Raw genomic sequence first — 22,135 nt, forward strand, 5'->3', positions numbered from 1 at the left:
CCTTGTTGGCAATGTCCGCATGTTAACACTGATTGCCTGACACCATTGGTACTTCCTATGTAAAAGGCCCGTGGCCTGAAATGAATGATCTCCCTACAGGTTTTATTTATTTAGTTATTTATTTAATTAGTTAGTTAGTTAATGCATCATCAAAACCGTTCTAGCCAGCCCCCTCCCCCTCCCCGGAAACGAAAAAGAAACCAAAAAAAAAAAAAAAAAAAAAAAAACAAAAAACCAACCAAAAAAACCAAAATTAAAACAAAATAAAAGGAGAAGACATGACTGGCAGTTGGTCCATTTGTTCGTAAGACCGCGTTTCCTCTTGGTCTGCATTGTTTGTTTTTCTGGTTCTTAAATTGTCCTCCCGTCCTCTTTTTTTTTTTCTTTTCCTTTAAAAAAAAAAATCTCTTGGAGTCCTTCATGCCTTTTTCTTTACAGCTCCTCAGATGCAATAAAGTCTTCCTCAAATGTACAGTATTTCTTACAATATAAGTTATATGCAATGTTCAGCATTTTTTATTTTATTTTATTATTTTTTTCACAGCACTAGAGATCCTGTCCAATAGGGAATGCAAGTTCTGAATGGCTTATTCACAAATGGTATCCAGATTCAGTGGGTAAGAATACATAGACGCCATAGTGAGTTCCTTTAAAAAGTGGCAAACATCACTTTTTTAAAACTTTTTTTTTTAACTTTTTTCCCTTTTTTTCTTTTTTTTTCCTTTTTTGTGCTTTTTGTAGTTTTTTCTGAGGTTTTTTTTTTTATTTTTTTCCTCTCTTACGCCTTCAAATAACATTTTTTTTTTTTTTTAATTCTTTTTTCCCCCTCCCATTTGATTTGGGACGTCAGACCCATAACCGCACGCCTGCAAAAATGCAAGTATATAAAGTAAATCTCATTTTGAGACTGTAAGCATTCAGCAGGGGAGTCTCTCGCTAACCCATGGCAGTGACCATACTGGAAGGATGGTGAGGTCCAAAGGAGAGGCTGGATGGAGGATGCATCGGTGTCGGTGTAGTCAGCATGTGGCTGGAGTGACTGAAAGGTGAAATGTGGCTGATGGAGGACATGTGTCTGGAGAGGGCGGCGGGGTTAAAGGAGCTGCTCTTGGGAAAGTCTTCGAGGTTGTCATGGACCTTTTTGCACTTTTTGGATTTGCTAGACATTTTTCGGTTTCTGGTCTGGATTCCTTCTTTCTTCATAGTCAGGGGTCTGTTAATCTAAACAAAAATCAATTATTTTTTTGTGCTTCCGTCCCTTCTCCCAAATCACTGTGGGATTCATGGATCCCATGCCCAGGCAGTCCCGGGGTTGTGCCCAGGACCAGCTGGACAACCAGCAGACCCCCTCCTCCCTTTGCACATCACAGCTACACAACCTCTCCCTCCTCCCATCCCAAAATTCAGATCCCAGCAAGAAATCCCAAGTTCGGTTGAACTTTCTGAAGACAACAGAAAATTGCTTGCAGAGCCTCACGGCTCCAAACATCCCTGAATAACTCGCAGCGGCTGAAAAATTTCAGCTATCTGCACATTAGGTAATTGCACCCTGTTTAGGAACGAAACCAATCATTATCACCTGGAAATATTCCCCGCAGACACCGGCTCACCCCAAGGCTTCCTGACTGATCTAAAATCATTAGTGGCAGCAGCTGCTGGGATTTCAGTGCAACGAGGGGTCTCAAACTTTCACAGCGGCATTAGGGAGCTGGGCGAACTCTACACAAAACTGATAGGTATTTGTCTTATTTGTCCACTTTGGAACGATTTTGCTCTGACGACCCTTTAGCTGATTCAATTTTATTTCAAAACCCTTCCAGGTTTTTTTAGGGGTACTGAAACACGCATCTGTGCTGCCCAGCAGAGCCTTTTCTACTTTCATGTCGACGTATCTATAGGAAACCTATGCATGATATTCTTCTGCGTGGATATAAGCAGCTGCAATGACCAACCGAGTTGGGAAATGGTAGCAAAAGAACTCAAACCTCCTGTAAAAACCTCCTGTTGCTGCATAGAGAACCAGCATCACAACATGCATTAGCACAGGTGCCGTGAAAGCCCCAGAGACCACACGTGGGAAGGGTTTTATGCATCCAACATCCATAAACACCCTTAAAAATCTGGACTTGGGAATCTAGATGGGGAGTTCTGTAGGTCTTGCACTGGTTCCTCTGCACAATTTCACCCGTAGCAGAAGGCAGGAGAGCCCAGCAAACTCCCCCAGGGCTGAACACCACCTCTCTCAATAAATGTGAGCACACGACAGTGCTGATGGATATTCTGCAAAAGGGAAAAAAGGGGGGAAAAAAGGGATCTGAGACAGCAACTACTGTCTCAGCTCCGGTGAAGGACAATGAAAAGAGGTTCCTGCAAGGGTCCTGAGCAGATCTTCATTCGTAAGATCTCAAATTAGCGCAAGGGACAAAGCACTCCCTTCCTCCAGATCACAGAAAAGTTTCACTTCTTGCTTATCAGCCCCTGCTTGGTGCCTTTCCCAGCAGCATGGAAATCAGTCATGGATTTCTCTCCCTGGGAAGGCAGGGATACAATAGCTCCCTGTTACAGGCGGGGATGGAGGCACGAGGAAAGGAAGGACCAGGCTCATCTGCTCCAGTTTAGGCATCCCAAAGATCCTCCTCCCAGTCTGAATTAGCGACCCTATGTTCTCCATACCAGCGGTGATGGTAAACTTCACCTCATCCTACAAATGGGTGAATAAAAGGCTGATTCCTCTACCTCTGGACAAAGGGAGCCGGAGGGAGCAGCCCTGCTTGCTAAAGGTAGAAGGGAGAAAGCTGCCCATGCCCAGCCCAGCAGCAGCCCTGGGGCAACAACAAGCCAAAACCTCAAATGTCATGGACTTTAAATACAACATAACCCATCTCCCTGGCTTCCTGTCCTCACCGAGGGAACAGGGATACGCACACAAGGCAGCCCCTTTTTTCCAGCTGGATGGCTGGGATGGGAAATCTTTGCCTGCCCTGTTTTAAGTCAGCCAGCGGGGACGTGTTGCCCAGGTTCAAAGCCAGGAGGAAGCTCCAGGTGAGCCCCACCAGGCAGCAATGCTAGAGGAGACCTGGAAGTCTCGATCCCTGATGAATCCAGCTTACATCTAGGGAGGCAGCTCCTAATGAGGATTTGTATTGTGGCACAAAGGCTCAGGGGCAGCCAGAATTGATTTCCAGGTGAAGCAGCAAAGGTGCAAGCTCAGGAGCTGGCAATGGCAAAGCGACATCAGCCTGGTGCTGGGTCTGGGGCTGTGCTGGCTCTTGAAGCAAGCACAGGATCCTGACCCTGAGTATCTTGGTGTCATGTCCTGCAGGACAATGACCACTTCCCCAAAGCAACAACTCACATTTTACTCAACCGTTAAGAACAGATTGGCCCAGGCTGTGATTTGACATGAAACTCAAGGATGGGAATACCAATTTGGCTCGCGACGGTGACAAAGCCACAGCCAGCCCTGCAACTGGGGACAGAGATGCCATCCGAGCTGTTAGCTGGACACATCACCCCTGTGTACATGGTCTCACCTGTCCTAACAGGTACCTGACCCAAGTGCCAAGCAGATAAGGACTCAGATAAATGTCAGGAGGAGTGAGACCAGCTCAGTCACAGCAGCAAGCTGGAAAATTTTTCCAGTGACTTCAAAGGCCGGTCGCAGCAGAGTTGAAGCGATCCCCAAAACATCAAAGCCATAAAGCCATCTCTGTTTCTGGGGTAGAGAAACGAGAGACCCGGAGGGAAGACCTTCTCCATGAAAATTCATTGTAATAAAAATGACAAACACATGCTAAATTAAAATTAAACCAGCCCAACACATGTATACGAAATTCATTAATTTCAGATGGAGCCAATTAATTATGGGCAGGAATTATGCTCTTTGTTTTATCGTATGCATAATACCGACTGCTCTGCTCTTGGGACGCACAGCCCTGCTTTAGGATATTGCGAAAGGGGCCTTTTCTGAGGACTTTTTACCAAAAACCAATGGCAACTGACTCATTTCTATGGGCACAGGCCAGTGAGTTCTACACCTCCAGCAAGGTACAATCTCACCCATCCCTGAAGTGAGTGAAGGCTCATCCCACTTCTCAGAAGGACTAAAATAACAAGGACGAGAACCTCACATTGAACAGATCAAATCCAGGGCATAGTCTTAAACATTATAGGTCTGATCTTGCTCTGACTGAAGACAATGGGATTTTGCCATTGACCTCAATAAGGTCCTGTCACTGAAGCGGATTTATCCTTCAGACATAGTCATTACAATGTTGGGTTAATCTTCCAGGCTGGCTGTATCTTAGAAAGCACTCTGGGATGCCACAGGATGAAAGGCACCGTATCAATGTGAAATATTAGTCATTGTTAATACTGGTGTTAATGGAGCCGGCTCTTGTTGAAGCCAGTGGGAGAAATGCCAGCAGCTTCACTAAATGCACCCCAAGACTATTATGATTATTGCTTATATCCTACTGACAAATGGGTTTGCTTAAGCTGTGGGAATCAACAGTAAAACAAACTGATATAGCCCCCTGAAAAGAAATAGCTCCATGAAAATATAGCCCTGTGAAAACATAGCTTTTTCACTGCAATCATTCCCGGTGTGGACTGAAAAACTGGGCAAGTTTCATCTTCAGATCAATCAATCCATTATAATACCCTAATGATCTGAAGGTCCAAGAAAAATTCATTAAACCCAAAGAAAAGATAAAATGGGGGGAGGAGGTAAAATAGCAGCCAGAAATTTGCTACAACCTGGCCTGAAACAGGGTGAAGGCAGCTTCCGAGCAGCTAAAGACTTTCCACCGGCATTGATGCACCTCTGTGCAGAAACATTGAGTTGCTTGGGAGGGACTTGCTATGATGAGCCTCTCCATTTCTGACACCCCTCCTGATGGAGAACTGGTGCAGACGAGATACACAAAGGGAGCCTGACCACAGCCTACACAAACAAGTCTTGCACTTTAACAGACCAGACCAAGGAATCTTGTCCACGTGCAACCACCAAACTTTCTCCCTGCCTTGAGTGGATTAAAGGATGGTGCTGGTACCATTCACCAGCGTAGCTGGTGAAACACCGTTTAGCACAGCTCCCTAGGGTCCTGCCTCCCAGCAGCTGAAAAGAGAAGGCATCTCCATGAAGCTAAGAAACAACTCACTCATATTTAGCTTCTGAAGCACAACGTGGCCTTCAAAGTCACAGCCTCTTGGGCTCCAGAAAAGCCATTTGGGCTGCAGAATAATGGTCCAATGCTCTGCCATCGTGGACCTTTAAAGCTGAGGGTGGTATGTTCAAGGACTATGGGCTGCGATTTTGCCTGTTTCTCGCCGCGATAATAACTAACTTCTTTTAAAGGTTTTAAAAAAATGGATCTACCCACTCGTAGCCAGCTTTTAGTATCCTTGCCCAGTTACATTGCTGCACACAGTATCTCAGTTCTCTAGGGGTTTCCTTTAAGCAGGTCCCATTAATGGAGTTGCTCGTGAGGCAAGATACTACTCGACTTTGGTAAGTGGCTGTGCTGAGCTTTTTAAGCAGCTGTCGGTGTTTTTAATGACTATGAAAATGGTTCCAATGTGCCCAGGGCCTGCCCCATGTCACAAATTTCACAGCTGGATCAGAGTTTCCCTGAATTGTGGATCTAGGGGTCAATTCAGGCCAACTGGGTTCACAATGTTACTGTGAAAAAGAAAAGGATGTGGTCTTGCAGGCACGTTTCTGGAGAACCTCAGCACTCAGACACCATTCTAGACATCTTAGGGGGGATTCCTCCAGTCAGATATCTAGCATGCAGGTAGACACATCTGAACTCATCATTCTGCTGACCTTTGTAGTCATGGGGAGAAACTACACCATCTTCAAGGATACAAATAATCTTATCCAAACACAGGCATCTCCATCAGGCCCAATGAATGGCACCTGAGAAGAGCCTGTTTTCTTCAAAGAGGCTACAAGGGGAGCAGCTCAGGTACAGGTCTCCCTATTGTAGGTCTCCCAAGCTACGTGATTTAAGTCCTACCACTGGTGGTTACAAGGCTAAAATGAAAACATAGGACAGGCATAGATGCCTCCAGTGAAGCTGGATGACCTCGCTCCCTTCTTGCCGTGGAAATAGCAAACAGAATATATTCTTGTGATATTCTGGGAGCTTTCACTCTGGGTCCAGCTCCTTTGTTTGCAGTGATCACACCGAGAGTTTGATGACAAGCTTTGCTTGCTACATAGGACCCAAAACATGCTGAGACGCCTTCCCACTAAAGAGTAAACACATTTTCCTTTTTTCCAAGAGAGATGCCTCTCAAAGAACAGGTGAAAAATTAGCCTGGTTGTGTTTTGGGGTTTTTTTTTCTACTTAATCCAAACTTGTTTACTCATCCCAAGAAACCAAAGAGCTTGAAATAACAAATGGAAGGGACTGAGACACCACAAGGGTTGGGTGCCCCATGAAACCCGATCTGCCTTTGATGTGTTTGCGTGGGTGGACATGAGGGCAAAGCATAGCCCAAGATTTCTAAGTCATACATAAAGCAAACGACCACTAGAGAAAAAAAAAAAAAAAAAAAAGTAGTGATATCAAAGCAGAGAAATTTAAAGTCTTTCCCTTCTTCTGACATAAGAATTATTCTAATGCCACATGTGGAATGAGGGTAACAGGAGTAGCCTTAAGACTCCTTTATTAGCAGTATTATTCAGTAGAAGACTTTTCAGATCCCTTTAGCTCTTTCCCTGGGGCACATATCCCTGGTTCCTGCAAGCTGGCTTTGCATAGTGATATTAGATTAAATCTGCCAGCCATTTCATTTCATTTTTCCTTCCATGACGGACACTTTAAAATTCACACCACAGGTTGAGCAGACTCTGCAACCCGCTAACTAAATCAAGTCCTTTTTGGGTTTAGGAATCGCTTGCGTCAACAGGGGCAAACACAAGACCTACATAAATCATCTTCGGGGATGGGTGGAGGGACTGGACAAAGGCAGCCACAAACCCAGGAAAGATCTAAATAGTTGCTGGCACATTTTGCTTTTTTTCCAGAGTTAGTATTTGCTGGAGGAAGCAAGCTACGCATAGAAGGGGTATCGGCTTGCAGGACGGCGTGTTGTCTTTTCCAATACAGTGAGCCCAATCAGCAGATAATGTCTCTCTGTGTCAATCCACCCCTCCTTTCTTGGCTCAGGCATGAGAAAGCTCTAACATTACCCATGGGCAGCCCTGTTTTATACCTCCCCAAGTCGGATTGGCTACGTTTGAGGGGGTGGCGCCTCATCTCTCCAAGCCCCAAGGTCCCCAAAATGATAAAGGAGGTCTCAGCACCACCCGAGACTGGAAATCCTTAAGTTAAGGAAGAGTTTTGACCACGGAACACTGAAACCGAGGCCCCGCTATTGAGTGTTAGTCACACATTTACAGTCACACTTACATTGTGCAGCTTGTAGTAGAGCCCACAGGCGTTACAGACGGGGTCGCCGTTGGCATTTCTCCTCCACAGGGTGGTAGTGGTGGTCTGACAGTTCGCGCAGGATGTGCCCGCCCTCCTGGCTGCAGACTGTGGGAAGGAGGGGGAAAGAGACAGGGGAAGAGAAGGAGAGGGAGAGAAAAGCACCCATGTTAAAAAAAAAATAAAAAATAAAAAAAGATGCAATCAGCAAAATTGCTGAGAAAGAAAACATCAACTCTGCAAGACTGACGCACGTCAGCAGAGGCCTCCAGAAACTGGCTTGTGAGAACAAATAATAATTCTGAAAAAAATCCCCGAGGTACTTTAATCCCAAATTATATATGAACTGAATCAGGTGCCAAAGGGCATCCTAAAAGTGAGTGCTAAACCTCTGATAGAACTCATCAAAATTAGCAGCGCTGGCACAGCCCATTCCAGAGGGGAAAACATTATTTAAATGCCAACATGTCTTTCCATCTTAATTCTCTCAGGCCCCCCAGGGGTCTAATTCTGCAGTCAGGGCCTGAACCAACAATTGCCGGAGTCAACGGCATGAGTCACGCTGGCTCCAGCCAGGGCCGGGTGAGACCCGCGTTGGGCTTGGTGGGCAGCTGCTCGCCGGCTCCGACCGCAAGCACGGCCCGGTCCCGTCAGCTCAGCTCAGCTTCAAAGGATACGGGGCTCCGGATCGGAAATAACACTGTGGCAAAGAGCTAGAATCCCAACTTTTTAATTACACCCTTTTGCAGCCTAAACCTTCATGTTTATTTAAGGATTGGTAATGAGCCCGAAAGAAGAATTTACCATTTCATAAAGGAGGAGGGACAGGGAAAAAAAAGTCTATGTGTCAAGGTGTGTAAAGAAGCTTTTTTGTTAGCTGTGATAATGTTTAACAAAGCCAAATTAGCGAAGTTGCTTCTCTTTCACATGCATGAGTTCGTGCTTATCATTTAAAAACTGTAACTTTAGCAAACAAATTGTCCTTCAGCCACTGAAGAAGGGAAAGGAGTTTGCAGACTTCTGTGTGAACGTGTATGCATGTTTGCCTGTGTGCAAGTGCCTACGGCTCCTAAAAAAAAGACCTTTAGATCCCCATCCTATCTCTTCTTCATCAATATGACACAGTCCCAGAGCTCTGATTTCATCCCGATGCGCTGCTTTCAATGGGACTGCTCATGTGCTTAAAGTTAAAACATGTGCTCAAGCGATTTGCCAGATCATAGCAATGCTTGGCACCTTGCAGAATTGAGCCTTTAATGCTCTCTTTTGTGCTCTCACTGTTTCAAATTTACCCCTCACCCCGCACAGCCGCACACTGTAGCGCATCCAACGTTTTAAAAGAAAAAAAAAAAAAAAAACAACCCCAAGAAAATAAAATACCACATCTTTGGATACCGTACAACAAACCCAAAATGCAAACATGGACACTGGCACAGCGCTAGCATTAATACCAGCTCTTGTTAGGTCATGTTGCAATTTTAATCATAATTGAATGCAGCGTAGGTGGAGAGAGGACGGGTTGGTTTTGTTATAGATAAAAGGGGAAAAAAAAAATTCTACTCTAATTATACAAAAAGGACTGTATAAAAAATAAATACTACGATGCCCAACGAGCATTAGGAAGCATCACAGAGAGCCTGATCTGATGGCAAGGGGCTCTCACCGGCTGCCCGTGGGGACAGTTCCATTTTGCCTGACCATAAACCACTCTGAGCCAACCTCAAGCCCAAGGAGGTCTCCAGCTGATTTCTCCATGCTGATGACGAGCAGGAGCTGGGCACGGCACATGGGTCTTTGGTTGTAAAAATCCCAGCGCCAGCAGGAGAAGCTGAAGGATCCCACCACAAGCAGCAGAACCCCCAGCAGATGTGCACACACAAACCTCCGTCCTGTCCTCCTCTGGACCACACCACAGCCCCAAACTTGGTTCCCATCAAAATCACCAGGTTAATACATGTGCTTCAAAAGCAGCACAGACACCACATCTTGCAGAGCTGGGCTATCACTGAGACTCAGAGGTTGAGTCTGCAGGTCTCTGCCCCCCCCCAGCTCCCACCGGCCACCACCGGTGGCCCAGGGGCTGGATTGAGTCTCTCGGTGGCAGCCTTGCCCTTATCAGGCCCAAAAATCAAGCCTAAGGAAATTTCTAAAAACCAGTGATATTTGACTCAGCCCACACAGGGGAAACATCCCCTTTGAAGACATTTGGGGTTTCTACACGGCGCTCGCCATAATTTCTCTTACGGCAAGTGCGTTTAAAAGACACGCCTGGCCACCACTTTGCTACCTTCAAGCAAACTCTGACATTAAATAAACTAATAAATCACAACATCCACTGTCTTCTCTAAAACCTTCTCCATCTGCTGCTTTTCCCCTACAACAATTCAGCATCATTAGCTGAATATTTTAAACTCCGTGCTCTTTTCGTCCCAGACTGCACCTTTTTTGCTGTACCAACTTATACCGGAGACACCGGCAGGAAACAATGAATAATATCGCTATTGTAAAAGCTCCCAGCAATGGCATCCACTGACGCTTAATCACCGACCTGAGCCTGACCATGTAAGTAATGGAATGACTAATAGGGTGCCCTATATCATCTGTAGGACCAGACCCATGGCCCAGTTGCATGGGAGTGAGGACACAACTTCAGAAGCACTGGCAGTGAGGAGAAGGTGGAATCGAGGATGGTGCAGGAGGAACCAAACACTGATAAAGATGCTTTATTAAGGGGCATTTTTGGTGTCTGGATTTACATGGGGCACCCACAAAGCTGTAGGCATCAGTTTCCTAAAACAAGGTGACTGGTGCATGTGCCTTTTGAGAAATTAGCTATAAGCCTTCCAAAACCAGCACGGCTGGACACGGGAACGGAGAGCTCTGTATCCACATGGGTAGGGAAAAGAAGAAAATGCAAAGGAAGGTTTTATCTCAGTTACAGGGCTGCCACTGTCTTCGATGGGCACAGGAATGGTCTCCAAGAGGGCTATAGACCTTTTAAGCAGAGTGGTGGTATGGTACCACCTACCTGCTCCTCATCGCCCTGCCAACATCTCCAGATCTTCGACCTTCCCCTCAAGATGAAGCAGAGCTGCCTGAGCCCCCTCAGCCATCAAAGCTCCATCCACCTCCCCTAAAGGAAGCCCTTACGAAAACACCCACTGAATTTAATAAGGCTTGGGCTGGGTTCTCAGCATCTAAGGGCTTATTTGCCTTCTCTCTCCAACCCATTGTAGTCCTTCCATTAGCTTCAGCGCGCCTGGGATCAGAGCCTCCAAAACCAGCCCACAGTCACGCAGGAAACTTGTGGCAGAGAGAGAGGAGCACAAGCTGGGTCCCCACCCTGAGCCTCCACACACATACTCGTCAGGAAAGATCACCGGTCAGGGAAGACCAAGTTAAGCCACAGACACACACACACGTCTACATCCAGGCACACGAAATGCAAACGTGGGCCCAGCTTTGGTGCCTTCTGATTTTTTTTTTTTTTTTTTTGGGGGGGGGGGAGGAGGTTATAAGGGAAATAAATACAGAAGAAAACCACTTTAGAAATGTTTGTCCTTTCCTTCCCCCTCCCCTCCAGGCAGCGCTGGAAAAACAAAATATATAGAAAAATTAAAAGTTCCCATCTAGCAAAGTATGCATTCGAAGAACGGGAACTTTTTGTAACTTTAACTAAAATGCCCAAGATTGGAGTGATTATGCAAGACAAGGTCTCTCTCTACTTTTTTTCCTCTCTTTCTCTTATTTTTTTTTTTCCCCCAAGAATGACCTTCTACAATGTATTTATTTACATAGTTCATTTTACATGTGCCGGGCTGAGGGTGACTCGGGACATTCTTTCATGGTTCCATCAGACACTTTTTGAAAGCTCTCCCCCTCCTTTTCCAGCCGCTTTCCTATTCTGCCTCCCCCTCCGCTTGTTTGGATACGGTCAAGCTCCTGTGTGTTTGGGCTGGGGAAACGGAGCTGTTGTTTAGGAGTTATCTCCAGGGCTCAGATATCCGGCAGCTTTTTCCTAGGAAGTTAACTTTACACATAAAGAGAGAACGAGGAAAAAAAAAAAATATAAGAAAGAAAAGGAGGTGTGTGTGTGTGTGTGTGTGTTTAAGACAGAAGGGCTGGGGGGAGGAGGAGAAGAGAACAAGAGAGCTGCCCAAAAAAAATTAAAAATCCCAGCCTGCACTTCCCTCCCTAGAAAGCTTTTCCTTTTTTCTAACAAGGCTGTGAAAGATGGGGGAAACCAGCATCTTCCTATATGGGAAAAGCCTGTATAGGGAGGCATGGAGAGGTTTCACCCGTGGGAAGTTTGGGGGTAGAAAGCAAACCCGCATCCTCTCCAAAACCCGCACAGCCTGACAGAGCCGACGCCGCTGCCCCTGGCAGCGTAACCCCTCCTGGGGCCGTATCCTGCAAACGCTTCCCGGCGCCTGTGGGAATAACACTGGTCCAGTTTTGCGGGCATCTCACAGGGTGAGGAAGCTGAGTCCCTGCCTAAGAGCTGCCGGACCGAGGCCGTGAGCACCTTCACGGGGAACATGAGGCCAACAAACCCTTCTCCTGCCCGCAGGATCCGGCTGTGCTGGGCACAAGCCTCACGCAACCGGCCGGATCCATCCATCAGCTCAGAAACTCCATGGAGAGGCAAGAGCCGCTCTTCCTCCACATTTCGAGCCGCTCCCAGGAGCCCATCCATGTCTTAAATCCTAACGAAACCAAACGTGCCTCGATTCGAAACATTCAATAACTTCCCAAGCAGGGAATGTACTTTTCCCCCCCCCTGCTTGATATATTTTTTCCCCTTGTGGTTTGCCTGATTATTTGCCAAATGTACTTCAACGCATTCATGAGCCGTGCCCACAGCTTCCAGACCTTTTTGTGGCTTCCAGGGAAATTCATAAATAGATCGCGGGGGATGCTGTAACCCTACTGCCTGTTCGTAGCACAGTCGCGAGGCTTGCAACTAATTTTTTCAAAAATATTTACCCGTGCATTTTGTCTTCCTCCAACTTCTGTGGCCCCGGGCACACGCTGGGCTTTGCACGCTCACCGGGCTCTGCCATCCCCTACCTTGTGTCCCTGCTCACACCGATTTGGAGGGGAACGACACAATTTGAGATCCACACGGCTCAGGTACAAATGACCACAGAAGGTTCAAGTGGCACCAGGATCATCAGCCGAGCGCTTTGTAGGACCAAGGTTTGGCTGATGCCCTGGTGGCACCGGGTACCCAGCTTGGGTCCCCCCTCCATGAGACTGCTGGCCAAGGGGGATGCAGTCACACTTGGGAAGGGGAGGAGAGCAGCATCCTGTTCTCCTGATGATCTCTTTGGTCATTAAGAAACGATTACTCTGCCCTGGTCCCCTGGAAAGAGCCCCGTCCTTAGGGCACCATCCAGCACCGCTGTGCAGAAGCATCTGCCCCATTGTAGCCTGCAAGAAGACTCAGTTCTGGTTTGCAAGAAGCCCTGGATCTTGATTTTTTCTAATCAGTTTTGCAGTTTGCAAGAGGACTAGGCAACTGAGGCCCACAGCAGTTGGGAGCATCTCTCCGAGCATCTGCCCGTCCCAGCCCTCTGACGCAGTGGGACCGGATTTTGAAGCTGGCTGAGCTTCCCTCCTCCATCCCAGGATGTGGACAAAGAGCAAAAGTTGCAGCAAAAGGAAAAGAAAGAATAAAAAAGAAAGAGACTCACCAGTCTTCTCTTGGGTTTGATCAGGGGCCGGTTCTGCCCGTTCATTTTGTGATAGAGTCCACAGGCGTTACACAAGTAGTGCCCGGTGCCGTCTCTTCTCCACAGGGGGGTTGAGGTAGCCCCGCAATTTACACACTCCCTGCCTTCTGGAAACAAGAGAGCACATAGTTCACTTAAGGAAAGCAGAGGTAAAAGGGGCTGAGGAAATATCCCCCCCCCCCCCAAAAAAAAAAAAAAACAAACCAACAACAAGAAGCCCTGGAGAGCCCCAGCCACGCCAGGGCCTGCCTGTCTTCTCCAAGCTCAGGATGTTCAAGCAAAGGCCTAAGAACAAGGCTGAATGACATCCCTGACACAGGCTGGGGGGAGGAGAGGGGGAGTCTGATGGTGCCTGATCCTGTCCCCCTCCCCAGCACCACCCTGCAGGTAGCATCAGGCCTATGTCCCAGCAGCCGGGAAGAAGGATGGTGACAAGGACAACCTGAACCTCATGGTGGCTCAAGGGCCTCCCTGGAGAAGCTCTCAGCCCTCTTGCAGGTCCTTCCTTTGGGGAAGGGAGGGTGGGCTGGCAATCCCCCCTCACCTCTGAACTAAGGGCTCCTGCAGCCCTCCAGACCCCGTACAGATCAGACAAACCTTGGTAGGCTTTGCAGGAGCCTCCACACACACACACACCCCACCCCGAGATGGATGCATGAAGACCAAATTTAAGTCCATGCCCCCCTTTCTGATGTGTATGAGGACCCCAGGGTCACTCCTTGAGAACTGCCCCAGCTCCCAGAGGGGTGCATGAGCCAGGGGGGGTTCTACCTTTGGCCTCGGGTCAAACCACATCAAGGACCCTCAAATTAACCACAGATCGATAACCAAAACACCTCCCCAGCCCCAGCCGATACACAACCACTCTGCCAATATCCGCTATCGATTAATTTGCAATTAAACTTCCACTGCCCAGCCTGCGGAAACCTCTCTGGCGTCCCCACCATATCTGCAGCCTGATGGTCCATCCCTGATATTTGGGATCCCAAACAAGCCCCGAGTCTGCCTGGAGCCCTGATTAATGTCTTTCCCTCCCTCTTGTTTTTGGCACCTCTCTCTCCCCGCCCTGGCTACTGAGGAGGTGGGTTTCCCCCAGCCCACCGGCTCCCGGCTTGGAGCAGGGAACTGGAGGGATGCGGGCATGCCTCCCAGCTACTTTCAGAGGGTTGAGTGGGTTTTTGTTGGGTGTTTGGTTTGGTGGTTTGTTGTGTTTTTGTTTTTCGTTGTTTTTTTTGTTTTGTTTTGTTTTGTTTTTTTTTTACTTACACCTAATGACATTCCCAGCCCATCTGAGAGCAGCAGAAGACCTCAGCCGGCCAGAGCAAGAGCTCACTCAGCAGAGAGCCGGCTCCCCACTGCCCCAGCCCGTGCCACGTTCGAGCAAGAGGCATCCGCGCCCTAACCACAAACGGCAACCGTTTTTCCAGAGCCTTTGCACTAAACCCCTCTCCTTTCAGCCCCCAAAAACAACAACAACAACAAAAAATAAAATAAAATAAAATAAAAGACATTTGCAGCCGTTTCTCCCTCTTTCATCCTGCAAAAACACCCCCTTCATTCCTTTTCCTCCAGCACTAACCCTCTTTGTCTGAGAGCGTCCCAGCTTGCTAAAAATCAACTTTAAGAAAAAAAAAAAAAAAAAAAGAAGAAAGAAAAAAAAATAGGTGTTGCTCCTGGGGTTGGTTTATCACGAACCGCAGATGTCTCTCTAGAAGGTAAAGTAACAGAAAGTGGCAAAAGGAAAACAGGAGGCGGGGTAGAGGGGGCTGGGGGGTGGGCAAGACGGTTTGAAAATACCGCGCAGCCGGTGCCCCGGCGGGAGCTGCGGCTCGGCGGGCCCCGGGGCGGCACAGCATCGCCCGGCTTCCACCGGGGGAGAGAATAAACCGATCCCTACCCCGACACAGCACCCGGTCCGTACCGGGGGCAGGCGGGGAGCCGCTCCCGTTAATACCCAGGTCGTTTTGTTCCCCTCTGGTTAAACGGGGCAGCCGCTCCGGGGCTGTTTGAGTCTCTGTCCCTCTCTTTTGTTTCACTCCATCTCTCTCTCTCTCTCTCCCGCTTTCATGTACAAAACATACAGGTCTGGGTTTTTTTGTCACTCTAACCGCATCCGGACTCTATTAAAGTTCCTGGCGCTGGATAAACAATGCAACTGTCGCGTGCAGCAGTCTGAAAATAATTGGATTAGCTCAAACATATCAGCTAAATAGAGACAGTCCCTGCTCAGACAGACAGAGTAAATGTCACCCTGGAAAAACCCTGAAAACTGATCTCATTCATGCCAGGCAACCCTGCAGCAGCCTCCTCGGAAAAAAAAAAAAAAAAATAGAGAGAGAGAGAAAAAAAAAAAAGAAAAAGAAAAAAAAAAAAAAGAGTTTTGACTAATCGCCCTTTCCTCTGCACACACACAAACACACACCCCTCGGTTCACACTCTACCCCACCGTACACAAAAATGTCCAAGCCCGGAGCGATCAGCAGCCGGGAGCCGCGCAACTCCCGCCCCCCCCTCCGCGAGCAGCGCACAGCGTTGGGACCCCCCCCCCCCCCGAGTCTTGTGTGTGTGTGTGTGTGTGTGTGTGTGTGTCCCGAGCGTTGCGGCCAGGGGGATGCTTTTGGGGTCTCGCATTGGGGGTGGTCAGAGACCCCGGCAAGGAGCTGGATGCGACTGGGGGCGGTCAAAGACCCCGACACGGAGCTGGACGGGGCTGGGGGCTGCGTGGGCGACCTCCCCCAGCGCCCCAGGGAAAATCCTCCCCGCCTGGGAAGAGGCCCTGGGAAGAGGGAGGCGGAGGGCAGGCGGGGGAAGTTGGCCGGGATTTAGTACCATTATTAAAATACAGAGAGATACACTAATGCTGCGGTTCCCTCGGTTTCGCTTCCTCCTTAAGGCGCCGCAGCTGAGCGCACCGTGGGCGCTTGGGGTGGCGGAGGGGGACGGGGTCCCCCCCCGGGGGCAGGAGCCCTGCGGCAGCGGGGGGGGGGGGGGGGGGGGGAGGGATGAGGAGGGGTGAAGGGGGGGATTTGAGCTCCTGGGCCGATTGTACCCCCAACCCGTCTTGGACAAGGGGGGAGTTTGGTTATAAACCCAGCAGGGTGGGGAAGGTGAAGTTGTTCCCCCCCCACTCCCAGGGGCTTCAGCCCCCTCTGTTTGCATCGCACGGATGCCTGTGCGTGCGGAGAGGAGAGGGAGGGGGGGAGCAGCCTTTCCCCTTTCTCCCCCGGCTCCCCCCACATCGCTTCCTCTCCCGAACAAGGGGGATGAAGAGGCCAAAAGCCCTACCTGTGCTTGACCGTGCTTTCGGTCGCGATTTACACCCGAAGCCGGTAGGCGATCCTCCTAAGAGGCTACTGGGGGGAAAAAGTCCAGAGCCATATTCTGGGACATACGGTGGGTAGGTAGTGATGGGGTGATGAGCGGAGGAGGTGGCTCCTCCTAAAGAGGCCATGCTGCTCCGAGAGTGAGAGGACTCCAGCTTCATGGTGTCGGCCAGGGACACCTGGTATTTGATGCATTCCTTCTCGTCTTGCCGGGTGGAGCCGGTGGAGCCGGGGGTGGAGATGGACGGATCCGGGGACACATCTTTAGGAGGGGTCGGTGGGAAGGTGAAAAGGTGCGGGCTGGAGTGGCCGGCGGATAAAGTGGAAGAGGAAGCGGGTGGGTAGACGGAAAGGGGTCCCGGCGAGCTGTGATGGATGGAGGTCTTGGAGAAAGGGCTGAGGTTCCAGGGGGAAGCGCTGTGGTGGCTGCTCAGCGCCTTGCTCCCGTCCAGCCAGGGCAGCGAGCCGTGCAGCAGCGGGGGGCGGCACACCTGGCTCCCTGCTCGGAGAAAGCACAGCGAAAACACCCGTTAAACTCCCTTTGCCACCCTGGCAAATCCCCCCCGGGGTGGGGGGGGGGGGGAATGCCGGGCTGTATCCCCCCCTCCCCTCCTTCTCAAATGGATCAGCATGGCGGGGGGAGCAAGCAAAATTGTATCTGATGCTCCTCATCCCCTTTAAAAATTCAAATTGAAAAGCCGCGATAGGGCGGAGGTGGCGGCTCCGATGCTGCTCAGGACCGGGTCTCCGGGTCGGGACTTCCCGAGCAGGGATGCCAGCCCTGGGACACGGAATTTGGTGAGCCCTACTTCCCTCTCTCACTTCTCCAGACAATCCCACGCGGACTTTGAAGAGAAGATCCTGCGTGAAATTGCCAAGCCCCGACTGCAGAAATCTTTTTTTTATTTTATTTTTTTTCCTTAGCTAGAAAATAATTCCCCGAACGCAGCCGTGGGCTATAAACCCTGGGAATATTCTAGCCAAACGAAGAAGACCAGAAGATGCCCACAGACGTGATAATAACCTTTCCAACAGAGCTGCTGAACTTCGCAAACCGCCTAGTTTGTCTTTTTTTTTTTTTTTTTTCTTCCACGAAAAATGTTAGAGGGCTTTTTCGTGGCAATGTGGCACACGCAGAGAGTCCCAACTGCCTCAAAAGAAACTCTCCGTCCCCTTCTTATGACAAGAGACCCTTCACTTGTATTTTAAAATACAGACCTGGACTTTGGGGGGGAAAAAAAAAAAAAAAGAAAGACACAAAAACAACCCACTAGATTTATGCAGTCAAACCTTGTTCCTTTTGGTTATAAATGTTCTTAAGGGATGGTACGTAATATTTTAAATTCATCGCTGCCCTTGCTAAAAATACATATATATATACATCTCCAAAGAGACAAATCTACCCAAATCCAGGGCAACTTCAGCAAATCCCTATAAGCTGAAAAACACAGTTATTCAACTGGAGGAGAGCAAGTTTGCGCCTGCTAATAAAGCCCTGGAAACGCATTGACATCTAGAGAGCCTGAACCTCTGTAGGTATCGTGATACGTGTATAGAGAAGGCTAAATATACAGAAGGAGAGATGCAAACAACAGATCTATAGAGCCACAGATAGTTCAAGAGCTGGTGGACGCGTATGTTTGCACGGGAGCTTGTGCGTGTCTAGAAAATCTCCAAAGCCAGTTTTCACCGTACCAGGCATTTGTGAACAATACTGAAAGTAACTGCTCGAAAGGAAGGGAAGGTGGGTTATACGAATAGAAAGGGTCAAGATTCATTATCTTCTCCAGGAAGTAGCATAGTAAATAATATTCAGGCTAGATCAGAGAGACCGCATTTCCACTTTCTGCTGATATATTGGAAAAAAAAAAAAAAAAAAAAAAAAAAAGAAATGAAAAGAAAGAAAGACAGGACAAAGGCTGCTGATCCTTAGAAATAATTGTTTTAAAGGGACTAATAGCAGAACAATGCAGTTACTGAGCGGAGCCTAATGCAGACCCGCACTCAACAAGTAGCTGAGGGCTGGGAGCAGCCCCCTCAACCCGGCTCGGCTCCATCGCCACTCGCTCGTCCCTCTTTCTCCTCCTTGATTTTGGGCTGATTTCCACTGCTAACCTCGGGCTTTTTAGATTTCGCCACTACAGAGGTCACTGTCCGGTTTCACAAATCAGCATCTCCTTTTTTCCTTCCTTTCTTTTTTTATTTTTTTTTAATTTATTTTTCTCTTTTCCCTAATTTTTAACCATACAGGTAAACTCCAGCTATAAATACTGGATGTCTCCGATCCTTCACAAAAAGATGCCACCAAAGCACTCATCCCTCCGCGGACCTGGGCCCCATGGGCCCCAGCTATTTCGCCTCCTCTCTAAGCCCTGTGACCCAGGAACAGAATTCACATTGTGGATCATCACCTTCCTGCAGGAAAACACACCAGGTCCGATACCTGATTACATCACGAGATTTTTTTTAATTTTTTTCCCCTTTCTTTCCTATTATTAACACACGCCGTGGTGCGGCCCTGGGTGCATGTGCAAAACTTTCGACCCAAGCCTAACAAGCTCACCAAGTGCGAATGAAATAGCCCAAGCGTGAGGACAGCAGGGTCATTTTCACACCCCTGCTCTCCAGCTTGCTTTTCTCCTCCAGAGCAGCTCAATCGTGCAAAAAAACTAAAGGCGGTATGAAAACCCTAACTGTTAACCTAATTAAAGAGAGGGAGGGAAACTAAAGCGAAAGAGAGAGGGAAAGAGGAAGAAAACAAGAGAAAGATGAAAGGGACAGAAAGAGAAAGAAGGAGAGCAAGAGAGAGGGGGGAAAGGGAGAGAGAAGAGGGGAGGGAGATAAGAGGGGAGAGAAAGAGAGCAAGAGAAAGAGAGAAAGTACGCGAGAAAGAGAAAGAAAAAGAGAAAGAAGTATAAAGAAAGATAGAAATAAAGAAAAAAAAAGAAGGAAGAAAAGATGAAAAGAATGAAAGAGGAAGAGAACAAGAAAGATAAAAAAAAAAGGAAAAAAAAAAAAAAGAAATAGATAAAGAGGAAGGAAGCCTGAATTTTGATTTATTCCCAATAAGCCAACCCCAAAATCCACCCGTGACGTAGTTTCCCCGCCGGCAGGAGAGGTGCCGGGGTCTGCCCGCCGGCAACCGGGCCGGCGGGGCTCGGGGCAGCGCGGAGCCGCCGGGACCGGGACCGGGACCGGGGCCGCCCGGTGGGAACCGGGGTCTCGTCGGGGGCCACTCACCGTGGTGGGCCGTGGGGTATCTCTGCACGGTGGCTCTGACGGAGTTGCCGTAATACGGAGGGACGGGGTTGCCTTGTCCGTCGATATTAAAAAGTACATCCACTTCCTCGGCGAGAGGATACTGCGTGGGGTCCATGTAGGTATGGCCAAGCGTGGGGTGGTGGGAGTCCGGGTGCTGCCCATTGAGCACGGCCGGGTGGTGGTGGCTCACCCACCGCGGCTGGTCCGTGGAGACCTCCATCTTCCGCGCTCGCTGCTCCGCCGCTGCTCTTCCTCCTCCTCCTCCTCCTCAGCAAGGCGCGGAGGGCTTGAGATAGGAGGGGGAGACGATGCTGGAGTTATGCAGAGGTGGGGAGGGAGGGGGGTGTGGAAAGTGCTCGGCGAGTTTGGGGATGTTTCTGGTTAGGTTTGGTTGAAAGTGGAGGGGGGGGGGTTATGGCGATAAACGATCGATTCCAAAAAAAAAAAAAAAAAAAAAGAGGGGAAAAAAAGAATATAATAAAAAAGGAAAAAAAAAAAAAAGGAAAACAAACTAACTCAGGGAAAAAAATCTCTACGAAGTGAGATCCCCTCGGTATCTTCCGCTCTTTTGCAGATGTTTCTCTTCTTTGATCACCTGTAACGAGAAAGAGGAAAGGGAAGGAGCAGAGAGAGAGAGAGAGAGGCAGAGAGAGAAACGTGCTTGAGAAGTTCTGAACTTTAGCACCTGACTTTTTAGGCAGGAGAAAACCCATCCCATCCCTCGGCAGCCATCCCTGGGAAGCGCCTGCTCTGCCCTGGACCCACCTCTCTCCCTCTCTCTCTCTCTCTCTCTCTTCTCCCCAGCGCCTCTTTCTCTTTCGCTCTCTGCTCTCCCGGCTCGGAGCGGAGCCGAGCAGCTCTAACCGCGCTCCTGCCGCCTCGGCTCTTACTCTTGCTCTTTTTTTTTTTTCTTTAGCTCTTTTTTTTTTTTTCTTTAGCTCTTCTTTTTTTTTTTTTTTTTCCTTCTCTTGTCGCCGCCGCTGTTTGTTTATTTGTTTATTTGCTCCGTTTGCACCTGAGAAGCTCCAGTGGCTTAAGCCGGTGAGAACTTGTGCCATTCGCTGCTCTGCAGCCCGGAGTCACTTTGATTGCTCATTAATTATTATGCAACCGAGGGAGGGGGGGGGGAAGAGAGGGGGGGAAAGAGAAGAGGGGGAAAAAATCGAGGAGGGGGGGAAAAGCGATGGAGAAGAGGGGGGGAGTGAAGGGAAGGAGCGAGGGGAAGGGGTTGGGGGGGGAGGGGGGAGAAGAACGCAAAAAAAAAAAAAAAAGAGACAAGTTGCTAAAGAAATTCCGCACAAACCTTGGTGGAGAAGCAGTATGAGACCCAGGAGGGATGAAGCTGAAAGTGCTTGATCAGATCAGATTGTGCTTGCTCGCTCGCCTTATTTTTTTTTTTTCCTATTTTTTTCCTCCCTCCCTCTCTCTCTCTCTTTTTTTTTTTTCCTTTTTTTTTTTTTTTTCCCCTTTTTTTTTTTTTTTTTTTTTTTTACAGGGAAGGCATTCTTTCTGAAAGGAGCAGGATGGCGCCAGCCGGCTCAGTGCTTACAGACAGCTGTGGCGAGACGCAACTTAAGGAGGTTCCAGTGTCATAAGCCCGGGGGAGGCGGAGCCTGTCCCCGCCTGAGGAGGGGACCGGCGGGGCGCACCGGCCGCCTCCGCGCTGCCCCCGCCGGAACCCCCTTTTACCAACTTCTTTTAATATTTCCCCCCCCCCCCTTTTCTTTTTCTTCTTCTTCTTTTTTTTTTTTTTAATTCTCCCCTTTTTAAGGGGACAAATCAACTTTTCCCTGCTGGCCGGGAAACTCTGCGAGTGGCCGCTCCGGGAGGTCGTACGTGGAGGAGACCGGGTCGGTTCTCCTGCCGGTACAGCGGGGGGGATGCGCAGAGGGAGCGGAGCCCACCCACCCCCCCCTCGCCCCCCTGCCGAGGGCCGAGCCGGCAGGTGCACGACCACTGGGGTGGGGGGGTTTGGCCACCTGAAATAAAGCTGCCTCTCCTCCTACACCGGCTGGTTTAGAGCCGCTCCGTCTCATAAAGGGTTTAATTATTATTATTTTTAAGGATATAAGGGCAGAGAAGCGATTTTGGGGGGGTTTCGGGTGGGGTTCCCCCCACACACACACTCCCCGTTCCACTGGAGGTCCCGGCGCGGCTCAAGCAGGGGCGGGGGAGGGGGGGGCTGAGGGACGCTCCCCGTTCCGGTGGGGCTGCAGGCGGGGATCCCCCCCCATCCCCATCCCTTCCCTTCCCCTCCCCTCCCCGGTCCCGGCCCCGCCGACCCCCCGCCGGCCCCCGCGGCCGCAGAGCCGCCCGCCGCCCAGCGGGGGGCGCCGCCACCGCCGCCGCAGCCAATGGGGAGCCAGCAGGAACC

At 49.3% G+C, this 22,135-nt stretch overlaps 1 protein-coding gene across 2 annotated transcripts; it reads right to left on the reverse strand.

Moving 5' to 3' along the window:
• Window positions 1–772: 772 nt before the first annotated feature.
• GATA3 (GATA binding protein 3) lies at window positions 773–20,040 on the reverse strand. Of its 2 annotated transcripts, none has more exons than XM_074168304.1 (5): window positions 19,741–20,040; window positions 16,463–16,999; window positions 13,139–13,281; window positions 7,425–7,550; window positions 773–1,221 (listed from the first exon to the last, which is right to left on the reverse strand). In XM_074168304.1, the coding sequence occupies exons 1-5, from the start codon at window positions 19,979–19,981 to the stop codon at window positions 937–939; spliced, it is 1,332 nt and encodes a 443-aa protein (XP_074024405.1). In that variant the 5' UTR covers window positions 19,982–20,040; the 3' UTR covers window positions 773–936. The 2 variants fall into 2 exon arrangements, with proteins under 2 accessions (XP_074024405.1, XP_074024404.1); XM_074168303.1 differs by having other exon boundaries at window positions 13,139–13,284; window positions 19,741–19,981.
• Between the last annotated feature and the right edge of the window lie 2,095 nt (window positions 20,041–22,135).

This window comes from Numenius arquata, chromosome 2 (assembly GCF_964106895.1).
Source record: "Numenius arquata chromosome 2, bNumArq3.hap1.1, whole genome shotgun sequence".
Classification (NCBI taxonomy): Eukaryota; Metazoa; Chordata; class Aves; order Charadriiformes; family Scolopacidae; genus Numenius; species Numenius arquata.